The sequence below is a fragment of the Morone saxatilis genome, unplaced genomic scaffold (assembly GCF_004916995.1).
Source record: "Morone saxatilis isolate NCDOM2014 unplaced genomic scaffold, NCSU_SB_2.0 Contig3, whole genome shotgun sequence".
Lineage (NCBI taxonomy): Eukaryota > Metazoa > Chordata > Actinopteri > Moronidae > Morone > Morone saxatilis.
In genome coordinates this window covers 6,977,897-7,001,340 of record NW_023339873.1, presented here as the reverse complement: position 1 = coordinate 7,001,340, position 23,444 = coordinate 6,977,897, and the positions used below count along the sequence as shown (strand labels likewise).

At 40.9% G+C, this 23,444-nt stretch overlaps 1 protein-coding gene across 2 annotated transcripts in view; it reads right to left on the bottom strand.

Annotated features, from left to right (window-relative positions):
• Positions 1-1,942: 1,942 nt before the first annotated feature.
• Positions 1,943-23,444, bottom strand: part of sptb (spectrin, beta, erythrocytic) — a 45,062-nt gene continuing 23,560 nt past the window's right edge. The window contains exons 10-36 of one of the 2 annotated variants that reach the window (XM_035674753.1): positions 22,562-22,720; positions 21,480-21,782; positions 21,247-21,397; positions 20,111-20,981; positions 19,789-19,926; positions 18,456-19,215; positions 17,660-17,862; positions 16,265-16,355; positions 15,681-15,827; positions 14,922-15,188; positions 14,210-14,434; positions 13,512-13,601; positions 12,668-12,958; positions 12,227-12,357; positions 11,757-11,961; positions 10,473-10,696; positions 10,041-10,191; positions 8,806-9,050; positions 7,723-7,861; positions 7,275-7,359; positions 6,521-6,717; positions 6,227-6,309; positions 5,450-5,513; positions 4,854-5,110; positions 3,445-3,618; positions 2,678-2,720; positions 1,943-2,166 (exon numbers count right to left, since the gene is read on the bottom strand). In XM_035674753.1, coding sequence (XP_035530646.1) covers positions 1,975-2,166; positions 2,678-2,720; positions 3,445-3,618; positions 4,854-5,110; positions 5,450-5,513; positions 6,227-6,309; positions 6,521-6,717; positions 7,275-7,359; positions 7,723-7,861; positions 8,806-9,050; positions 10,041-10,191; positions 10,473-10,696; positions 11,757-11,961; positions 12,227-12,357; positions 12,668-12,958; positions 13,512-13,601; positions 14,210-14,434; positions 14,922-15,188; positions 15,681-15,827; positions 16,265-16,355; positions 17,660-17,862; positions 18,456-19,215; positions 19,789-19,926; positions 20,111-20,981; positions 21,247-21,397; positions 21,480-21,782; positions 22,562-22,720 — 5,886 coding nt within the window. In that variant the 3' untranslated portion in view covers positions 1,943-1,974. The remainder of the gene's footprint in view (positions 2,167-2,677; positions 2,721-3,444; positions 3,619-4,853; positions 5,111-5,449; positions 5,514-6,226; positions 6,310-6,520; positions 6,718-7,274; positions 7,360-7,722; positions 7,862-8,805; positions 9,051-10,040; positions 10,192-10,472; positions 10,697-11,756; positions 11,962-12,226; positions 12,358-12,667; positions 12,959-13,511; positions 13,602-14,209; positions 14,435-14,921; positions 15,189-15,680; positions 15,828-16,264; positions 16,356-17,659; positions 17,863-18,455; positions 19,216-19,788; positions 19,927-20,110; positions 20,982-21,246; positions 21,398-21,479; positions 21,783-22,561; positions 22,721-23,444) is intronic. The other variant, XM_035674752.1, reaches the window with a different exon arrangement.

Sequence of the window (23,444 nt, the reverse complement as noted above, 5' to 3'; positions counted from 1 at the left end):
CTGTTATCTGCACTCAAGTGCCAAAGTAATATCTGACACAGAAAGTTTAGGTTCTAAAAATGCTAATTATCTTCCTTGTCATTGCCTAGAAATTCTGTGGTGGCTTGGGGGAAAAAAAAACGTACTAAGCTGGGGAGAGGTCGGTAATATAAACATTTCAATAGTTCGCTTCACCCTTGTGCGCATTCACAATAAAGTAATTAGAAGTTACATATACTCTAAAGGACTTATTTTAATGGCCAAAAATTTCCCCTATAAGTCCTCACTGTTGACACACCCGCATCTCCCAGTGCCCCACAGCACTACCAGAAGAAGATAAATGGCTTCTAAATTTGTTATATGGCAGTGGTTTTTTGTCTCACTATATTCTTATTCCTAGTATATGTTAAAGTTTTATAACTTTTTAGTGCTTCTATCAGATACTCGGAGACACCAATACCCTGGGTCGATTGTATAGAAATTGATTGAGAGTTCTCTTGTGTCTTATGTTTCGCCAAAGAGAGAATCAAAATTTCCAATGTTTGAGCGCGTTTGCACAACCAACTCCATGGCGCACCTTTTCTGAGCCTACTCTTTCCTATAAAAGAAAGCACACCCTTCTTTCCATAATAAAATAAAACTGAACTCCAAGCTACCCTGTATATACTGTATATCAAATTACAACGAGCTCAGTGTTGCCTAAAAAACCCCTCACACCTCGAGGGAACAACCCCAGTATGAAGACACAATCACCCACCGAGAGCAACCGCTCAAGCTTTGGTCTTCCCGCACTCACCAAACTCAACGAATAAAAAACCTCCGACCCCACACTAAGCACTCCTATAAAAAAATATACAATAAACAAAAGCCTATATATACACATACTTTCACTATGGCACTGTAGACCCTATATAACGTATATGTATATTATCGTTAATGATTAGCATATGAAATTCAGGGTCAATACAGCAAGTGTTGAATATTTCCAAAGTTCACAGAAATAACTAAAACTGCCACAGTTCGTTGAGAATACAGAAAATGAGTGTTCAATAATTCAACAACTGACTGATTGTGGTGTCTCAATGAACAATGCTCAGATGTCATCATTGAGGGAATTACAATCTCAACCAGATCACAAATTGAGACCCCTTCACCAGTGACAATAAGCGGAATTTATTTTTTGCATGCCTGCATTAACACTTAGTAAGTTTGTGCCCCGAGCAAATTGAGTAAAAATTGTTTTGGTGCAGTTAAAAATTTTGGAGAGAGCGCGCACAAAAAGTTCCACAACAATTTATGCATACAAAATGTCTTAACACCGCCACCTCACAATATCACATACAAATAGAGTTCTGCGCGCGCACAGAGAAAAAAAGAAAAAAATTTGGCTGGCCTCCAGAAATTCCAACACCAGAAAGATCTCACCCAGTTCACCAACCATCCCGTATATAACACGCACAGCGCGCAGATTAAAAAGCACACTCCTCTCAAGCTACTCTCGTGACTCACACCGCTAATGTTCATTACACGCGCCTGTGGCGTATTCGTACCCATTAGCTATGGCGTAGCATTCATACCCCAAAGCCAAAACTCAGACAAGTAAAACACAAAAAAAAAGTTTAACAAAACATCCTCCTCTGGTTGAGTTGAAACGCACAGACATGTCTTTTTTGTGCTTTAATCCTGCGTAAGCTGGACTCTTCAAATGCTCGCCGCATTTTGTTGAACACGAGAACGAACAAAACGACGCCCCGCTCGGCAACCTTTGCAAGTGATACACTGGCTTCCAAATACCAGGCAAAAGAGTGAATGGCTTTAACCTACAACTACAATATTTATCCTCCCGCAAAAATAATATAAAAAAAAATTCTAGTGATAAAAAGCGTCGCATCTTGACCGAGTTGTATAACAAATACATACTTTCTCTTACCAAGGTTGACCTAGGCAACCCTCACTCCTCTTCCCCTCCTCCTCCAGTGGCCTTCCCATCTCCTTTCACTTCTTCTTGGCAAAGCGACTGAACTTCTTCTCCTTGTCTTTCTTGGCAGAGCTGGGCTCAGGGAGGGCAGTTGAGGAGGAGGGAGCGGGCAGGCTGTGGGCTTTGGCCCCTGAGGGCCCCGACGCCTCCTCCGCTGCCAGGGGCTGAACGGCCTTCTCCATGGCTTGGGTCCAACGTTGGAGCTCCTCCTGAAATTAAACACAAGAACACACACACACCACAGCGGCTTACAAAGGGAAGTCCACCTCCAGAGGGGCAGTGTGTGTTTTCGTCTCCTGGTCTATTTGAGTAAATTAACTCAAAGTGGAGTTGGTCATGCATTCAACAATCAAACTTTTAAAAAAGGTGTTTGTGAAGCTAAATCAACCTGAAAACAACCTCGCTGTGAATTATTCACAGAATTATTTTGCTACATTTAATGATCCCTGTAGGGTAAATCTCTGCTGATGGTGAAATGGAAGGAAATGTGAATGACCTTGTTAATGTCGGCTACTTACATAAATAACCTTGCCAGATTACTTAGACATGGGAAGACATATTAAACTTAAACAGCGTATAACTGAAATATGTATGTAGTGCACGAAGCATTACACCCTGTGACCACTTCTTTACATAGGGTCAAAGATCATGTAGTACATGCCAAAACAAGTGGAGAACATTTAGTCTCATCTGATTCATGGAAAGCGGTTCAAAACTTACCTCGTCTTTACATTGGAACAAATATTCACTGCCGTCTCCAAGACTGTGAGAGAGAAAGGAAAGTGGACATTTATTGTGTGGAGAAACGCAAGAGGATCTAGTGGTTGTTTTATACTTTATTTTGACCATTAGGATAAAATAAAGTGTAAAAAAGTTTCTCCAAAACATATTTTTAATTTATCCAAGCAACTAAACTCTAACTTTGTACACATTTGAAAAAAAAGTTTTAATGAATTATGGTTTTATGTGGCGTTTTGAGTAGGACTATTTTCTTGCTGGGAGCAATGACTTCCTGGAGTCTCTGCTTGGAAACTTCACAGTGATTACAGGAAGTCACTGTACCCGGCCACTAATGATAACAAACATAGTGCCTTTCTTACACAAAATAAAAAAGAAATAGTCCGGCACATATTGGCCGATAAGACCACATTTGATTCTCATTTATCTCCTGGAAAGAAAGCGAACACATTCCTAAAACTACTCCTTTAATAGTGACACCATAGACATTTTCACAGTAGCCATGTTGACATGAAACTGCAGGGTGTTAGCAGTGATACTAATTAAGGTTCCGTTCCTTTAATGTCAAACAGAGTCAGAGTGCAGCTCTTTTGCATGTTGGCTCACTGGAAGTCTCTGCTACACTAAATGGAATAAACGCTGAATTGGTATCATTAGTAACACCTGTGATTACCCTACTAATTCATGTCCAAATGGCTGCTGTGTAAAAAGGTCTATTACGAAAACCTAAAGATGGATTGGACTCTCACCGTAGTGTGGAGACGTGCTTCTTTTTCTTGTAGTTGGTAAGGATCTCCCAGCTGGCGTTACTGAGGGACAGGGGGACCTCGCCGTGGTACGTCACCCCGTGGCCAAAACTCTTGGCGTCCTTATAGGCTGAGAGCTGACCGGGCTTCAGCACACAATACAAGTTGTTCCATGACCTGAGAGAAAGAAGAAGAGTTGAAAATGGAGGACTTAACTATTGATCATTTCAGGTGGCTAATGTGCGGCAATAATGCAGAATCAATTTAATTTAATCCCAATTACAAGAGCCACAACAACATCACCGCTCCATTAAGACTTCATTTAGTTCATTAGAAATAAGAAGCACAGTTGCTCACTGCTCTGGAACAACTGTAAATAGTTTTTTTTTATCAAGAAGAACACTGCCAGATCCTTTTTAATAAAAAAAAGCAATCACAAAGTATAAGTAAAACAAAACGTGTGGTCTCTGTAGTAACAAATTGACTTATAGCAGCTGCTTAATCATCTTACAATCATACAAGTGGCTACAAGAGGGACTTGCTTTTAACTTGAAAGGTAGATAGTTAATATTTTCTGGTGCTGCTTATGTTGTGTACAGAAACTCACCCAAAAACTATCAAACTAAAGGAGTTTTTAAACTGTGAATGCACAATTTCTGACAGAGTATGACGTTCATTAGCTCCTTGTTGAACTTTGCATGTCTGAAATCCTCCTAATAATTCAGTTTACACGTACTGGAAGAGTGCTTCTTCAATTTCAAATCTCTATAGAATACAAGCTGCTTGCGTTGTAGAGATTAATTTACTTTTTTTAAGGTTTCAGTTTTCTCATGTATGTTTTGGATGTGAGATTTCACAAGTCTGTAATTAATGCTCTACAGAGAGCATTTCCATATTAGGGCCTGCTAAGTGTATATTAACTATAACTTAAGTTTGCATTTCTATATCTTTATTTATCTTTAAGACTCACAGGCGTGTTTTGAATGCATGCGCGCTATAAATGTAGCTGTTTTTCTTACTACCCCTACAGGCAGCCATTGGTTTCCTTTCATTTCTTTCCAATCTGAAAATAAATTAGAAAACTCTTGAAACTTGCTTGAGTTGTTTAATCCATCACAAAGAAAATTAACTCTGCATTCATTTCCGTTGTACTGCTGTTGCAGATTGATTTAAAAAGTCTGAGTGCAATATGTGAGGTAACTTGAAAAATGAATGCTGACTTGATGTTCACGGTGATGGATGAAAGAAGGTGAGCAATTTTTCAAGGATGCTAATATAAGTTTCCTAACATGCAGAAATTAATGGAAGCAAATGAATTTCTGTATTGGATAGTGGGGTAATGTAAAGACTACATTACATGTGGTAAGTGGGCTACAATATGCAGCACTGTGGTCCCTTTTCCTGTTATCTACCTATTTGAAGCTTTCTTTCCTGAGCCCTCCACATCGTGTTTGCGGCCCAGCATGCCCTCCTGCAGCACTGTCTGGGCTCTGAGGGGCTCCAAGGGCATCGTGGCAGCCCTCTCTGGTTCTTTCGGCATCACAACTGAGACAGAGGGCTCCAGCTCCAGAGAACCACTCTCTCTCATTTCTGACTCTATGGGCACTGTAGAGTCACCGGCTGTCCCCTCCAGCAGACCCGAACTGGGCTCGACTGCGCCAGAACCAGACTGGAGGAGAGAGGAAAAAAAATTGAGACAGAAACAGAATGAGAAAAATTAGCAGCAATTCAACCTGCGTATTTTGAGGAGATAGGAGAGCAGAGATTGCCCTTGATTTATGCATCCATGATTATTTTTTTTACAAGTGCGCAAAGAGGGTTCTCAACAGAGTCAAATTTAGTTTGTTTTTGAGTAAGAAAGTCAAGGAGCTCTTAAATGCAGGAGTCAGTAAGAAACAAGCATGGAAGAGAGGCTATTTTTCTCTTTTTAAACTTTCAGCATTCTTGAACAGAGGTCACAACATGACAAACTACAGAGGACAGGAGCTGAGTGAGTGTAGCTACTAACCAGAGTCTGTTCCTCAATGGTGTAAAGCTGCGAAGATTCTTCTACAAAGCCGGTGTCTTCTCTCCTGTAGGAAAGAGGGCAGCATGGGGTTGACTTTTGAGAGCAGCGGGTGAAGAAACAATGTGTTTGTATGTGTGATAGAGAGCGAGATAGAGAGAGAAAGAGAGTGAGAGAGACTGTGCGTGCATGAAATTGTAAAGGATAAGTCTTGCAGTATTCTTTATTTTTGTTGTCAATAATCCCCTGTGGAAAGACACTACGGTTGTCCATCTCTAAATACTTTCTGACCTCTTTGGCCTGTCTTTTGGCTCTCAACCCGAGCCCATTTGTTCATACTGTGTCAATAAGATTTGTCTTCTTTTGTTTTGTTGTATTTTTGTATTTAAAATCGGCAAAATAGTCTCCTAGAATAGCTAGGCACGGTGGGTTGTGTGGGTTTTATTGGGCACTTCTTTCAGTGGTGGATATGTTGCATTAATGAGTATTTAAGGCAGTGGACATTGTACGTGGGATTGATTCAAAGTAAACCCCAGTCATTATAATGAAGGACCACGTCACCCAGTGCAGTGTGGCTCATGTATGTGTTTATTAAACAGTGGAGGTCTCTATTAGGCTTCAGATACACTGACAATACTTGTCAACAGGATTAATTCATTGTTGGTTTGGGTGATTTCAGTGGATTTAAGACAGTAAGAAAAGTTCTGAATATCACCAGATGTATCATTTGAAAGGACTTTTGTGATGATATTGACTGTCGGTATGTGGGTGTGTGTTTACCTGCTGTCCTTATCTGAACGTTGCTCTTCTTTAATGAACTCCTCCATCTCCTGCTGCTGCTTCCTCAGCTCCAACAACTCCAGCTGTAACACAGTGGTGAAGAGGAATCAGTACCTTATCGATTCTTCCATTAAGGAACATCATACGGCACACCTTGTCAGCACTCATTAACTAAATATGTCTTGTTTAAAGTTGTTGGGTAAGCCTGCAGGTAAGATTTTTCTAACAAAACCATAGTAAAACCTATTTTTCAGCAGCTATAATCAGTCCTGTTTTTTTTTTTTGTTTCCTTACTGTAGTGAGGCGCTCCAGTGCAGAGAAGCGCTCTTCCCAAGTAGCGGTGGATTTCTCGAAGGCCTCGTGCCTCTTGAGGAGTTTCTCGACCTCGTCCACAGTGTAGCCCAGGTCTTTACTGGTCACGTAGGGCTCCTGAGCGATAAGCCAAGCCTCCGCCACGGAGGCATCCCGCGCAAACTGACAGACCTCGAGCACTGCAGGCGATAAAGTCAGAGGACATTATCAGAGCTTTTACAGTGAAGTTTTATTCTTTAACCTGGTTACTAAATATATTTTAAAGTCAAGGCTTGTTTTTATAGTTAGATTTAAGTTACGTTAAGGTTAGTGCTAGGAGCTGTAAGTGCTTTATGAGACAGTTTTGGAAAATGAGGACATTTTGAAATGTAAGGACACTTAGAAACTGAGGGCACGCTTTAGAACGTGTTGTTTAGATGGTGAGAACATTTAGAAAATGTATATTACAATCAGCTTTTTCTGTTGATGTTCATCTTGTATAAAGCAGCATTTTCTCTGTACTTAAATCTGTATAAGCCAAGTATGGAGGTTTATAAAACAGAGAGGCACATTGACAATTAACACGCTTATATGAGTCTGCTTTGTTTTGTCACGGCGCTCTTTCATGGGCAATCGTTCATACATATACAAGCTCAGTTAGTCATATGACCTTTGACAGTTTAGTGTAGATTTGTGAAAGCAATAATGAATGCACAGGAATTGCTTTTAGGTTGGAGGTTAGTGTGGATTTACTCACAGAGTCTGAGCCAGTCCCATCTATCGTTCCACTTGAACATCATCTCCTTCCTTTTCTCCGTCAGCTGCACCAGCTTCTCCTTGATCTGACACAAGCAGTTATTCAGTCGCAGTTACATATCAGCATTATTAAACAACTCAGCCCCAAGACTGGCTATTATCCTCTAAGAATTAGTATTGTGAAGTAATTAACCACACGTTAAATTCAGGCCGGGGTCAATTGCTCATTTAAATTCTTTTGGCTTTTCCATTTCTAATTAGTGTTTGCTTTATAGTCTCCCTGATGAGTATAAGATGAGTATAATTTTTTTCTTTCGTGGCGATCCAATTGGTTCCATTGTGCCAGACAAGAACAATCACTCCCAGAAAAGTAATTAAATCTAATGAAAGCAGCAATTTGAGGCCCAGCTGAGGATGAAAAGAAGCTGTCTTTGCTGCTGAGGCCTTACCTCAGCAGAGTCTCGGTGCTTGCGTGTCAGCAGGGCCTTGCCAAGGTCTATGCAGTCAGTGAATTTTGCTCCCCTGGTCTCAATCTCAGAGCGGATCCCTTGGTGGTACTTCTGCAGGAGCTCCACGGATGAGACATCCCTAATGTAGAGGAGGGAAGGATGATGTAAATTGATGTACAGGTAATGCAAGAAGTTTATCTACCTCTGTTGGTAGGGACTGGAACTGCATGACCAGGCTCAAGTTTACTGTGTCCTTTATCTAATGCAAACATACTTAAGTTGTACTATATAAATTCATACTAGTCTCATGAAGAGATAATATACTAAAGCTCAACTATATTTTCTACAAAAGTGAACAAGTTGCTTTTTAGGGTGAATTATAGCTTCTTTCACTTACAGCCTTTTGATAAACTGAATATTCTTCATACTTACCAACTATACAAGCAAACCAAATTGGACCCACTGAGACCGGCTACAGAACAACATGTGCAAGAACAAATTAATCTCATGTTTATCACTAATCTAATGTATCTAATTATACAGAATATAATGGGAAAGATACATTTTTACTGACTATTGAAAATGATGTGTATAAAAACTCAAGAGAGGTTTGGGGTTTGGTTTTCAGCTCTTTGAATCGGTAAGAAAAGAAAAAACAGCCTCTTGCAGATGGAAAATGGTAGAAATCAATTCATGTGGGTTGACATTTTTTGTGTTGTTAATTTATTTATCTATATCTTATTACTTAGTGGACATTATTTTGCTGTTTTCCACCTACTATCAAAATCATTAAATATACCTACTCTCTGTAAACAATGAGTCAGTTAGGACTTTTTCATTTCTTTACCCACAAAGATGTTAACGTCCAAATCTTTGTTGACAGTTGAAATGTGTGAAAAAAACTCAAATGCTCAAAGGGCAATGATTTAGGTTTGTTTTTCAGCTGTCGGAATCAGATTTCTCCTTAGAAAAAATAAATGCATCCTCTTGCAGTCTGAAATTTTTAGAAATAAATGTCAAGCTGAAACTTACTGAATAGACATCTAATTAAAAGTATAAAAACTCTGTCCGAGGTGTGCTCACCTGGGTTTCTCCTGAGTGTCTATCTGCTGGATGATGCTCTCCATCCAGGCCAAGAGATCTCGCACCATGGTGAAGAAGCGGAACTTCTCAGCTGTGTCCACCAGTCGTGCCCTGCGGCCGTCGCAGGCAGCCAGCAGGCCCTTCCAGGCTTCCACCACCTCTCGCTCTGTGGCCTGAATGCTGTCCGCTCTGCCCCCTGCATACTGGGCATGAAGCCGCGAAGCCGTCTCCTGGAACTGTTGAACCTGTAGGAAGGAGAATCAAGAGTCTCCTGTGACCTGGTTCAATATGCAACTTACCTAGTGTTACACAAGGACATTTAAAACCTCCAGTGCACTTTTTAGTGAAGTAGGAGGCACTTGTATCCAGTACTTAAACTTTTGAAATGAAATGTATTTGCATTTTCATAGATCCTGGATTATTTAATGAGGGAGAAGGAGTAGATGTAATCTTTAGAATTTTTACAAGAAGACAAGCAGACTATTTTTTAATTCTTAAAACATGTCTCTAGGGGATCTTTAATTGGTTACATCATGAGATCATAAGATGAATGTGAGTAGGAGAAAAACACATGTATTTATTCATTTGTATTAGCATTTTTCTCATTTACAGGAATTTTAATGACAAAAGAATTTGTATCTGTGCACTGAGGTTTTAACCCTTGTTTCCACATTACTTTGCAAATGTAATATTATGTGGTAAATATTTTAAATGCTTAGCTAACCATGCTCACACTATTTTATTTAAATTATTATTTTTTGCTTAACTACACAATAAAAGTGTATTTAGTCTATTTCATTTTACAGGGTTGAACCGACAGAGTTTTGCACTGTAAAACCAAAACAATGAGCTAAAAGGCCCTAAAACTCTCCTTAGAGCTGAAAGAAACAGCAGAGTGGGGTGATAATTCTCTGTGGGTTTATCACCAAGATTGACACCTTTCACATTACATATATTAATTTGACCCACTGTTAAGCAGCTTTACATTTTTAAATCTTATTAATTGCTCGTTCCCAGAGTAATGGGAATAAGAGGCTGATAATAATGTAAGAATCCCCCTATTAGACCACAGACACCATTTATGGCTTTGCACCCCTTGAGAAAACTTTCTACAGCTTCCCCAATATTGCAGCACTCTCTCCCTTCACCTCTAGATATGAATCATCAAAGTTTGCCTCTTTGCCGCTGCCTGCTGTGTTCCCTGAGAGTAAAAGGGCTGATCCCCTGTGTTGTACCTGTTTGCCTAAAGCGGTGATGTCTCTCTCAAAGGCGGCGTGCATTCTGTGGAAGGACTCGGCTTTGCTGAAGTCCTCTCCCACATCATCAGGCAGCTCTTTCTGCTTGTCTGTGATCTGAGTCACGAGTTCCTTCCCATCGTCAAAGTACCTTTAAAAAAAAAAAAGGGATCGATCTCTTAGTCTCTTTGGCCCTGTGTGTATTATCATCACATTTATCATCCTGCAACTCTAATCAATGTAAGTATGTCATGTTCAAGTTGAATTCTTTGTGACAGCAGATTCTGGTTTAAGTGGTTCCAGAAATCAGTATCATTCACATGTTTGGACACGTTATGCTGCATTACAGGACATGAAATCTTAATGGCATCAATCCGGATAACTAGGCGTCATACTGCTCGTGGTCTGGTGCATCAATACTGGTTTCCTTACTTGAGCAGTTCGTAAGATGTAGTGAGGAGCTGAGCGCGAGTGTCAATTAGCTCCAGCAGATCAGCCCAGCTCTCATTAATGCCGTCCTTCCACTCTGCCATGGTGGCTGCCTCGGTGTGACCGGCTTCGATCAGCTCGTCTATTGTCTGGTTGACCATGTCCACTCGCTCCTGACCCACCATCCCCGTCTCCCGTGCAAACTCTCGGAACTTATCCCTTAGAAGCTAAAGGGAAAAAATAGATATGGGTTTTAAAAAATAGGTGAAAAACTTTGACTTTTTGTAGGAATGGAAGTAGGAATTGCATTTAGACTCAAAGCTGCACAGGAAAATGTGCAAGCTGGGAGCCCATATGGCAGTGAGAGAAAACTATTTTTAACCTGAATTCCCAAGAAATGATGCAATGATTGCTCATGAATGCACAAGTGTTCATCAAAACAGACGTGTGATCACTTTACACCAAGAGAAGCAAAAGCATAAAATAGGTAAACTCTCCTTTGGTGGTTTCCCGTTGATGTTTATGAGACACTTTCATTTCCCCCTTAGCTGATTTTTCAGTTCCCTTAAACATATACATTTTAGTCAGTGAGCATACCGACCTATTTTATCTAGAATAGCTCCACCTCCAGAGTTACATAAATTGGGTTTACATAAAGATCTTGCCACATGCAGCTTTTTGAGTATTTGAGCACCTCTCATTAGTATAACACCTTTCATACAGGTTAGTACAATTCAAAGTGCTTAACAAATGACTCAATAACACAGTACAAATGTAAACAGTAAAATAGTTTGAGACTGATGGACACAAGAAATAAAAATTATACAGAACTAGTTAATAAAACCAATATATATAACTATATATATATATATAGCAGAGTAGCCATAAAACATTATAAATCAAGACAGGTGCAAGACCATGAAGTGCTTTAAAAACAAAAATAATCAAATAAATCAATACAAAAACTGACATGCAACCAATGAAATCGACATCCCCCAAATTCTTATGGGCATGGTCAAGGCTGCTGGATATAACAGCATGCTTTCATCTCTCAGAGAGAGAAATGTTTGCACTTCAGCTACATTTTATATTTTATTGAGATGATAAAAACCAAGATTTTGTGAAACAGGAGCCTAAAAGTTTAATTGTGAGTCAAAGATGGCATGCAGGTTTCTTGTTGGCTCACAGTAAGTCCTAGAAAATTAAATTTTCTGGCTGGTTTCTCTCTGTATGTGCTAATAATATGCTATGACCACACGTGTGTGCATGTTTTTGTATGAATAATACCGTGACGTGGTCCAGGTCCTGGCCCATCTCCTGAGAGGAGGCCACCACGTCTCTCTCTGCGATCCAGTGTTCTAGGTCCTCCACCTCTCGACTCAGCAAGAAGTGGTGGTAGGTGTGGTCCAGCTTCTTCCTGCGGTCCTCCGCCAGGTCCTTCAGCCCCGCGTACTGCTTATCCACCTGGCCCTGTCGCCTGATTATCTCCTCGCTGCAGAAAAGGTAAAGGGAGAGGATGGGAGGAAATGAGATGCAGGGAGGATGGAGAAAATGAGAAAAGGGCAAAGAGATTGGATTTAGGTTTACTCTAGATGAGGCGTGTGATTAAGCATACAAGAATTATCAAATTTTATAGGCTTGTCTCTCTTATCACGCAAAACCACAACTGAGTGGGACAACATGAGTGAATTAGCATCCTAACAAGGAGTTCAGATGTAATTTTGTCTGTGTGTACATCAGATAATCAAGGCACAAACCCATCAGGATGGTCCTCTGCAAACATTTTTTGGGCACGGTCAGCCAGCCTCTGAATGGAGTCGGCATAGTCGTCCACATCTTGCTTAAGGATCATGTGGCGCTTCAGCATCAGCATGGCACTCTGCTCATCCTGGAGAGATGGAAGAAGAAATTATGCGAGAAAAGGGGACAGGAGACTGCACATCAAAGCAAAACAAAATACTCCAAATGAGCTCTCAGTAGAGGGTGCCACTTATAAAAAGCGTGTCAACTTAATTGAAGAAACCACTAACCATGTAATCATGTTAATGCATGCACTGCCACTTGTTATTTGCGCAACATGATATGCCTTGTTTTGATTTAGATAATAAAATCTGTGTTTCAGACATCTGTGGCCACTTCCCTGAGGTAATCAGCCTGCTTTCTCATCTGTCACGTGCAGCACTCGCTCTTCTCCTCACCTTAGCCTTTTCATCAGCGATCATGTAAAGCTCCTGCTCCCCTATCCAGGCTTCGGCCTCATCCGCGTCATTGTAGTACTGCTGGGCCAAGTTGGAGCCGTTCAGCCTCTCCCTGCGCTTGACCATCTCGTCCTGCAGCCGAGCCCACGCCTCCTCCAGCTCCTTCATCTGGTCCGTGATTCGCTCGGCCTCTGGTCTGCCCTCTGCGCTGGCGGCAGCCGCCATTCTCCTCCCCCGTTCTAGCACTTCATCGATGCGAGGCTGGTGGCCCTCGATCTCCCTCTGCAACGTCTGATGGACAGAGAGGGAGACTGTACAGCATCGCCCCAGAGACAATATAATAGTGTCCAGGCGGCTCTAAACTCGCTCTGCAACTGCTTTTTTAAAGACGCTGACACATTTTCGATCAACTCATATATATACTCGTATGCTTTTGTGATATGTGGAAACATAAAGAAAATTTTTTGTTTTCTTTGCTTTTACAGCTTAAGTAGTGGATATTATCTTGCCTGACAGCTGGCAATCATTTTACTGCAAACACAGTATTCTGTATCTCCACTGACAGACATTTTTCAAGCACCAGCTTCTCAAATAAGATTTATTTGCTGCTTTTCTTTATCATTTAGAATTATAAACTGATTTTATATGGGTTTTTGACTGTTGGGATAAAATTAGCAATTTGAAGAAGTCACCTTGGGCCCTAAGAAATTGTGAGCAGCATTTTTTCTTGCATTTTATAGAGTTTAATCAGAACAATAAATCAAGAAAATAATTTTTAGACTGAAAAAAATAGTCTGATGCAGCCCTAAAAGTATCGATTCACAGTAGAGCTAACCACCCTCACCTGGTTCTTCTTCAGAAGCATTTGCACTGTTTGAAGATTGTGGCCATGTTCTTGTGACATTGCCAGGGGCATCCGCTCCTCAATCCAGAGCTGATAGATAGAGAAGAAGGAGAAAAAAAATAAAAATAAATACGACCATGAAAAGAGAAAATAGTAAGGGCTGGTTTCTGTTGAGAAATTGCTTTACAGATCTCAGCTGTACACAGAGTATAAATAAATCTTCAGACCATCTATCTTATATCAAATTTTACCCCTTTACAAAATGTCTCCTACATCTCAAACAGTAAAAATCCTTCTTTAAGCTGTCTCCTCCACCTGATTAAAGTGGATTTAGGCATTGAAACCAATAAAGGATTAAAGCTTTTTACCCAGATTCACCTGGAGAGTCAATTTCATGGAGAGAGTTGGTGGTCTTACTATCTTGCATACTAAGTGCACATACTGTAATTGAAAACTTCATTTCCAAATTAATAAGTTATCATTTCAGGGGGAAAAAAACACCCCCTCAAGTTCAGGCTTTAATATTTCTAAAACATAACTCCCAAAAGGTTTTATCACGCTGTCATTCAAAAGCCAACATTAATCCAGGTCCTTTAAAAATCGAACATGCTTTATTCTAATTTTGTGCCATCAATCATTTTGCGAGGGCAGGGAGTTTCGACACTTTAATTTTGCTCTGAAATTGGATCCATGCTTACAAGCTCGTCGGCCAGGTCTCTGTAGAACTGATGGACAGCCTTGGCGGCCTCCAGCTTGCCCTTGCGCTGGGCCAGCGGTGTGAGGAGCTGCTGGAAGTCCACCTGCAGGGCCTGCTGCTCGGCCTCTAGCTCCGGCTGGTCCTCCCTACCTCCGCCGTGCTGCTTGACGGCCTCCTGGAGCTCTTCCAGCTCCCGCGCCCGGTCACGCACCTGGTTCTCCGTCATCTGGCACGGTTAGATATGATTAGAGGAAGAGATGAATAGCCTTTCAAAAGCCTAATCAGGATGTAGTGGAGGGTAAACCCACCAAAAGTTAGTTTGTCTTGCCCTTTATGGGTGAAACTGAGCTTAGTCACTGTTTTCATGAATCTTTTACCAATGCAGCACCAACTCCAATATAATTTAGAAGACTGTTCTAGTTGTTTGTTTTTTTTCCAACAAATATAAAGCTCACATTAAGATTTAGCTTTATAGGGTTTTTGTTTGTTGTGTTCAGCTGCTTAGAGTAAACACAAATACACATTGAACACAGACACTCACTCACTCAAACCTAATCCTAAGAAAGCACATGAAGCTAAAACTATAATGTATTCACTCCCATGGTGAGATTTAACTACATATGATTGAAGACGTGCGTAAATCCAAAGGAACTGCAGACACAATAAGCCTGCAAATCTAAAGTATAAACAGTGTTTGTTACAAAGACGCAGACCTGATGCTTCTTGAGCAGGATGTTGGCTATAGTCAGGTCTTTGACGTCCTCGTCTCCGCTCTGTAGCTGTTGCTGCAGCTCACCGAGCCACTTTCTCATATCAGTCAGGCTCTGGTCGAAAAGCTCGGAGCGGTTGGCGTCAAACAGCAGCCGGGCTTTCTCCTGGGTTGTGGACTCCAGCTTGTCCCACAGCTCGTGGAGTTTGGCCAGACGCTCCTTCACGATGGGCTCAAACTCAGGCTTGGACTCCATGAGCTCCTGACCCTCCTGTATCCAACAAGAACACAGATGGAAGATGTTTCTAAAATGCTTCACTGTGAAATAAAACAGTTCCTTCCCAGTTAATTTGTGATTAGAATTTGTGATATGATATTATAGTATCTACCCGAGCAATGTCATGGGTCAAGAGGTGTGTGATGTCAGTCGGCAAAAACTTTTATCTAAATTTCTCAAAGATCGCTCTGTACTCACTAAGATGTGCCTACTTTGGAACAATCCAATCAAATATGAAGAATTTGACCAAATCCTAAAGCTAAAGACACTTCCTAACTTCACTGTGAATTTAAGGCCTAATTTGGGATCCCTCATCATGAGTTTAACCTTGCATTAAATCAGTTATTGTCAAAGGCTAATATGAAAAGAATAGGTCGCGCTTAAGATATCATAATGATTTTTAATTAGTATTCAGATACTACCCCTCTCTAACATATAAAACAGACATACACAGGTGTACATAGGCACATAGGCAGCATTACCAACCTGATCTACTTTGTTGAGCCAGTCCTTGTTGGAGCCCAGCTCAGCCATGAAGGCCTGATGTTTCAGCCATTTGCTGTGGAGGTTCCTGGCCTCGTCGTACGACGTGTCCTGAGCCGTCAGCATCTTCTCGTTGATCCACAGAGTCAGCTGTAGCATGAAGAGGAGGGGTCAATATTAGGGATTAGCAAAAAAGATTCAAATCAACAACTAAGACTCAAGCATGTAGGGTTACAAAACTTGGGAAAGTCATGGAAACATCAGCATTTTAAATTTGTGCAGAGGTGACTTTCTTTGAGCAGGATTTACTTCTTTATCTTTTGGAAACAGCGCATTTACCAATTAGCCAAATGGGACCCCTATCCCAATAAGGGAAGATACAAGTTTAGCCTAAGAAAGCCTCATCAAGTACCACTGTGTTATAGTAAACAAAGCAGAGTGTGTTCTGCAAACTGTCTACAAGAAATAAAGAGGAGGAAAAACACTATGATGTCAAATCTCAGTGAGGGAATAATTAATCTAATAATTGATGTACTAATTGATGTTACCCAGTGATTACATGAACAGTAAACTGACAATGAACTCACATCCTGAGTGTTTTGCAGGAAGTGCTGCAGGTCTCGGTTGTCTCTGAGCTTTTCTGACACCTCCTGGGCTCTTCTTTTATTCTTGTTGTGCCTGAAGGTCAAACAAAAAGCCAAGAAAATACATTGAAAATACAACTCAAGACTGAGTAAATCTTCATCCACCTTTTTATTCAACACCTCTCTCTGTGACATAACAGGATGTATCGCTGGCCGAGAGAGAACACACAGAAAAATACCTGACACAGTAACCTAAAACAGTCATCTGTTTCCCTGCTACACCGTGAAGAATAGCTCTCACTTAAAGATCAATATCCATTATTGCCGGCGCCTGTCTACCAAGCTGAATTGTGGGAGTTAATGGGAAAAGCTCCTATGCCCTCTCTACTGCTTCTTGTTGACGCTAATGATACAGTGATAAGAAAGCTGTTTCGCTGCTGAGCCGGTTAAAGAAGAAGGTCTGAAGAAGAATGAGTTAGACTGAACAGATCTATTCTCTAAGTCACATCAGGCCCCGAACAGCATTTATCAAACGGCTAAAAGTGAAATTTTGTGTCAAGTGATGATAAAAGTAAAAAATCTAGCGTAGATACTAGAGGACTGCAGTATAAAAACTGAGGCGACCCCCTTCTGACACATGTTCCTGTGTGATTGTACAAAATATCATTGATCACGCGGAGACAATATGTATAATTCAGAAAAGATTCGTTTTGCTACCATTGCAATCACTTTGCATAGGTCTTCACTGTCAAGGTGGTACTACTCTGTTTAAAATATATTTTCTCTGATGTATTTTGTCTACCTGCACCAGAATTTATTTTTCTTTCTGTTTCTGCCACTTTCCAATATTATTCCCTATTTGAATATTATAAATATATTAGATTGTTGTTAATATCATATGGTAATTGCTATTTGGTATATTGAGGATTTCATATATATAAAACTAGTATAGTATTTTTAATGTAAAGCTTTTCTTTATAAAAAATTAACCCTGGGGCAGATGTTGGGTAAATCTGATATTTAGCATAATTGTGATTAATCATGCCTTTAAATATTACTCTTACACTTCTGTAAGTTGGAGTAACTGTTAAATAAATAAATGTGTCACACACTTGGTAAAGAACTTAATACTTCTAAACTGGCTCTTTCTTAAGTGTAATTCTTATAATGTTTTGATCAATACTGACTCTCAGAACAAAAAAGAGGTATTCACATTTTCTCTGAAAAATGATTGTGGGAAAGAACAAGACAAAAGAGGATCCCTCTAATCAATGCCAAATGTGGTTTAAATCAGGTCAAAGATTTCTCAGAAGTACTACAATATAATAATAACATTGTACTATTCAATAGCCCTTTTTGACGGCAGTTCACTAAAATCATATTGACCAAAAACCTGACCTGTCTCGGATTGAGTCCATTTTGTCCTGAACTTTCCCAGAGTACAGGTTGTTACTGTCCACCAGCCGCTGTCCACCCTGCAGAGCGCCGTCAATCTTGTCCTCGTTGGCTTCCATGGTGCTCACAAAGTCCTCATGCTTCTTCAAAGCTTTCTCTGCCCCAGCCAGGGTGTCGGGCTTGTCTATGTGAGCCAACGTGTACTCCTGCAACAAAGCCAGGAAAGAATCAACAAAGAAACAAAAAGAGACTCACAACCAGCTGACTACATTATAGGAGAGACATGCGGCATGGTTACTGACCGTGCTGCATTCTTCCATACCACATTCTTTTAAATACCTGTAGTTTGACTTACCCCATCATTAACAAACTACCCTATCTCTGAATCACACTAGGAGCAGGAGAAGTGAGTGGTTGGTGGGGTCTATCTACATTTTTACACTTTCTGTGAACCTAAGACTTGTAAGAATGGTAAATCCATTCCAAGCACCAAAACAATCGGTCCACATGAGTAAAGGTGTGCGTTCACAAGAGATTTGAAGAATTTCAAAAAATAGACATCATTCAAGCTTTTGGGTCAAATTATCTCTATACAGTGCTTTAAGACAAATAGTGCCTTATTACAGATAGATGAGGCTGCATATTTTCATATTTGGATATAAAACACATAAATATATCATGTAATGCAAGTCCCTTTGAACGGTGACTTTAAGAAGATATGTAAAAATCAACCCCAAAGGGTTAAAGACAGGCAATTCTGACACATAATCCTACTCTACATACACATGAAATACAGTACCTGGTTGTTCAGGATGGCATCTACAGCCTTGCCATCCCTCATGAACTGCTGGAAGCCCAGACCCTGGTCCAGGAAGGTTTTGCGGCTGTCCCACATCTTCTGCAGTTCATACCAACCACGGTCCAGCCCCTTCAGCCTCTGCTCCAGCTGCTGGTACTGAGGATCATCCTCCTGGCCCTGGGTGACCTGGGCACCGGTGTCCCTCACGCGGTGGTAGTCCTCCTCGTGGTTGCTTATGTCTTCACGCACAGCGTCATGAAGGCTGAGCTGCTCCTCGGCCTCCGGCAGCGTGCTGGGCACTTCTTCTGACGCCACAGCCTTCTGGGTCTTGAAAAGCCAGGACTGGAAGTCATCCATGTCTTGGAGGAAGGTCTGTAACTTGCTGACCTCACCCAAAGAGTCCTCTCTGTCTTTCAGGGTCTTTCTTAGCGTGTCCCAGGCCTCGTCCAGCTCCCTTCTGCGGGCCAAGATTTCATCTGCACTCTCAGGGTGGTCCAAAGCCAGCTGATCGGCCTCTTTCCTCAGGAAGGTAAGCTTGGTGTCGATGGCAGCCAGATCTCTCTCCATGCCAAACAGCTTCCTCTGGATGGTCATAACAGCTGCCAGGTCATTGCCCAAGTCCTGCGTGGACTCGATCACCCGTGTCTTATCTCTGATCCAGGCATCTGTCTCGTCACACTCCAGCCCGTAGTTGTTCAGACTAACAGCAGAATCCACTTTCCTCTTCTTTTCTTCCACCATGGCCTTGAAGGCCTCCCACCTGAAAGTGAAGTATTTATTTAACGTCACATGAGCTCTCAAAATATATTTTTCAAACTTTGGTAACGCTTTCATTTCCTCATAATTCTTTTAACTTCTTGATGTTTTCTGGAAAGAACCAATTAATTCCATACTAATTATAGGGAAAATATTCCTTGGAAGAAGTGCTTGATTTAAAGTAAATGTATTCCCTGTAGACAAATTTCACACTTCTGCATGTCCCACTGACCTGCTGTGCACTGACTAAAAGAGCTTGCTAGCAATTAACAGAAAATGTCTAGAAATTCACACCAATTGAAAACTGTCTCTGTTTCACCTATAATTAGTGCTAAATTACAGACTTCTTTCCAGGAGACTTCTTGAGAATTATTAGGAAACTATGGACCTGCAAAAAGAAGTGTTACAAAAACATACTGTATGTCATATGCCTCAGTGCCAAGAGCAAACATAAAAATGTGTATCTTTTTTGTTATTTATTTAATTTATAATTCTGAATGACTAATTAGACATGTTGACGCACAAATAAACAGTCAAATGTATGACACATAAAAAACAGATTATATATTCAAAGCACCTCTTATTCAGTCGCGTCTGACATTCTTTAACCTCTTTGGTGCGAGGGTGTCTGCTGTCCTCAAGCTGTTTCACGGCTTTGTTGACATCATCAACTCTCGTCTGAACATTGCCCATTTCTTGAGCTAGAATGCTCAACCTGAAAACAAGAAGTGTTAAGTGTTATTTAAAATAAAAACAGTACAATGTAAAGGATGCATAAACACATGTATACAATATCTGAATTTGGATAGAATCAAGTAAGTTATCTGTCAAAACATTACATTTTTTTCCAGATTTTTGTGAATTAAAATATTAAGTCTAGACAAATTTGTTCTGTGTACCTATTTTGTACTACTTCCAGATCCTCCAGCTTCTCAGGCACCTCTAAACCCACAAGCCACGTCTCCTTCTGGCCCATCCAGAGCTCACAAGCGTCTGTCTCACTGAAGATGGTGTACAAGGCCATCGTGTCATCCAGCTGCTTCTGTCTCAGGTCAGCCAGAGACATGAGCTCCATGTACAGGTCCTTGATGTCTTTCAGACGTCTCTGGATATCAGGGGTGTTTTGCAGCTCCTCTGGCAGTGCATTGGCCTGTTTGGATAGCGCATCTATGGTTGCTCCGTTCTTGATTGTTTCATTCTTAAGGCTGTTGTGCTTTTTCAGTAGCCGCTGGGTGGTGTACTCGTCGTGACCCACGTCATCAGTGCTCATCTGCCTCTTGGCATCCAGCAGCCAGGCCTTGAAATCATCAGCATCTCCCTGAAACTGAAAGAACCTCTGTGTGTCTTGAAGGTTCTGTTTTCGAAACATAGCCAGCTCCTCCAGTTGCTGCCATTGCCTCCTGATGTCGTCCATGCATTCTTGGACTTTCGGGGAGCCAAAGTGTTCTGCCTGGATCATCTTTTGTCCTTCAGCCAAGACCTGTTCAAGGTTGGCGCGGCGGGCTCCGAGCTCATCCTCGAAGGCGCTGTGTTTGCTCTGGAGCACCAGCACGCTTGTCAGGTCCTTCCCATAATCCAGGGAGGAGAAGATGTGCTCCTTCTCTCTAATCCAGCTCTCCAGCTCTGCCACCTCCCACAGGAAGTTCCAGAAGAGGCGGGACTGCTCCAAGCGAGCCCTTCGCTGGGCTGCCAGAGCACAAAGCTCCTGGTAGCACAAGTTCAGGTGCTGCACCCTGTCTCGGATCACCTGGGGATCACATGGCTTATAGCCTAGGGAAAAAATCAAATATACAATATAATCGTTATATATATATTTACTCATTTCACTTTCTCTAATTGCTTAATTCTTCCCAGGATTACTAACACAAACAGACACTTACAGTCATACCTATGACCAGACCAGACAAAACATTTGATGATAACTTTCTGTACTTTTTGGACCATCTTTTATTTAACCTGGTGATGGTCCATTGCTTGCAATCTATCAGTGTCCCCATCCCTAATTAAACTAGGACCAAGGAGCCACTGCACTTACTATCTCCATTGGCGAATTTGAGAGCAGCAGCACTGGCGCTCTGTACTCTCTCTGCTTGTAGAGCGATGTCGTTCTCTAACAGAGCATGTTTCTGTAACAAGTCTTCCACTTCCAGCAAATGTTTCCCAAAGTCAGGAGATAGAAGTCGAGCCTAAAGAGAGGAGCAATCTGATCAGCTTAGTGTCTAGAAAATAAATGTTATTAGCTGATGAATATTGCCTCCTGTGCTGTACCTTCATGTCATCCATCCAGCTGATGATGTAGAGCATCTCCTGGAAGATCCTCTGCAGGGTCAAGTTCTTATCTAGACGCCCCCTACGAGCATTCAGCAGCTCCTGCAAGTAGTCCCACATGCGCATGATGTTGTCTTTCCGCACGTCAATCCGTTTGGCATCATGGTATCGCTCAGACTCCAGCTCCTTTGAGATGTCCACCAAGGCCTGAACACGTTCCTCGTACGCAGCAATGTCTGTCTCAATGGCATCGTGTTTTTTCTTCGCTGCCTCCACTGCTGGCAGGTCGTAACCAAAGTTATCCTGAGAGGAGAGGAGAGGAGAGGAGAGGAGAGGAGAGAGTGGCTCACTTAAAATTGTGAATACAATTTTATTTGTAGTGGTATTGGTGCTTTTACTTAAAGGTGCCCTGCGGAGACAATGGTTTTAATTTATTGTTTCTCACCAAAACACATTGTGTGTAACTTGGAGCTCTAATGAATGTGTTGAATGCATTTCCTTCCCCATAAAACATTTGTGAAGCTCATTTAAAATATATTAAATCCAGCTTTGTTTACATCCATGTTTACTAGCTTGCAGTCTTCTTCTTCCCTGCCTTTGCTTGTGCATTGTAGCACATCTTGCTGCATTACTGCCACCTGTAGGTCAGTGGAATAGTGTGTAACCACTGGTAGGACTGTATCCACATGACTGCATGTTAGTGCCCAAGATAGAAAAAACATGAACCAATCATAGAAAAACAGTGAGTAAAATCCTTAAAGTAAAGGATTTTAATACCTCTTCTTCCACAGATACATTTTTTTTTTTACAATGTTTTACTTGCAGCTTTTACTTGGCATCATCTCTCTATTTTTTCATAGCAACCTGTTTACCTCTCATCATCAGTAATAATCAGATATGCAAACAACCTGCTGTGTCAATTACCGAATGCAAATACTGTAACAATCTGTACGCTTATACATGTCATTTAATTTAATTAGGTAGTTAATCGAGATCAGGATCTTTTTTAAGAGACTGCTCAGAACAAATATCAGATAATAACGTCATATAATAGATCCATAGGTTTGTTGTAGATGTTTTACCTGAGCCACTAGTCTCTGGTTCTCTAGGAGCCAGGTCTCCCTCATGGCAGCCTTCCTGTCGAATCTTCTCGCCATCTGTTCCAGCTTCTCCTGTCTGATCAGCTCATCCCTCAGGACGCGCTCCCGCTCGTGCTCCGCCCTCTCCAGACGCTCCCAGGCCTGCAAACAGATGAAGAGATGGAATATAAGGGGTTGTAGTTTTTGCTAGTTTGGGAGTTTTTTGTGATACTTTCCATTTCCAGTTTAGAAGTTCTTAGCTTGAACTTATAAATCAGAAGTCCACAAATGCCTCAGAGGTCAAGGTCAGCTACAGAACAACTCCTGAAGTCGGTAGGTATTAAGTTTTAAGTGTACATACTGCATTACCCTATCTTAAGGACCTTAAAATTAGGGCTGGAACAAACTATTATTGATTAATCTATCTATTATTTCAGTTATTTTTGTTCGATTAATCGTATTGATCTGTGAGATGTCAGACAAATCACAAGCCCAGGGTACTGTCTTCAACTGTTCAAAACTCACAAATATTACATTTAAAATTATTTAAAACATAGAAAAGCAGCAGATTCTCACATCTTAAAAACTGGAACCAGACTATGTTTGTTAAAATTCAACTTTTAAAAACAGGAACCACAAAATGTTGGACATTTTTGCTTGATAAAAAGACTTAAAAGGATTAATTAATTATCAAATTAATTGTTTTTCTGTTGATGTACTTATTCATTAATCAGCTAATTGTTTTATATCTACTTACAATCCATGCAAATTATATTCACCTGAGCTATATCAGAGGGAAATAGATCCCATGTTGACATGTTAGTTTCTTTTGAGACACACATTTTTATTTGCTTGTGCCTGCAGTGCTGCCAGAAATTAATTTTCT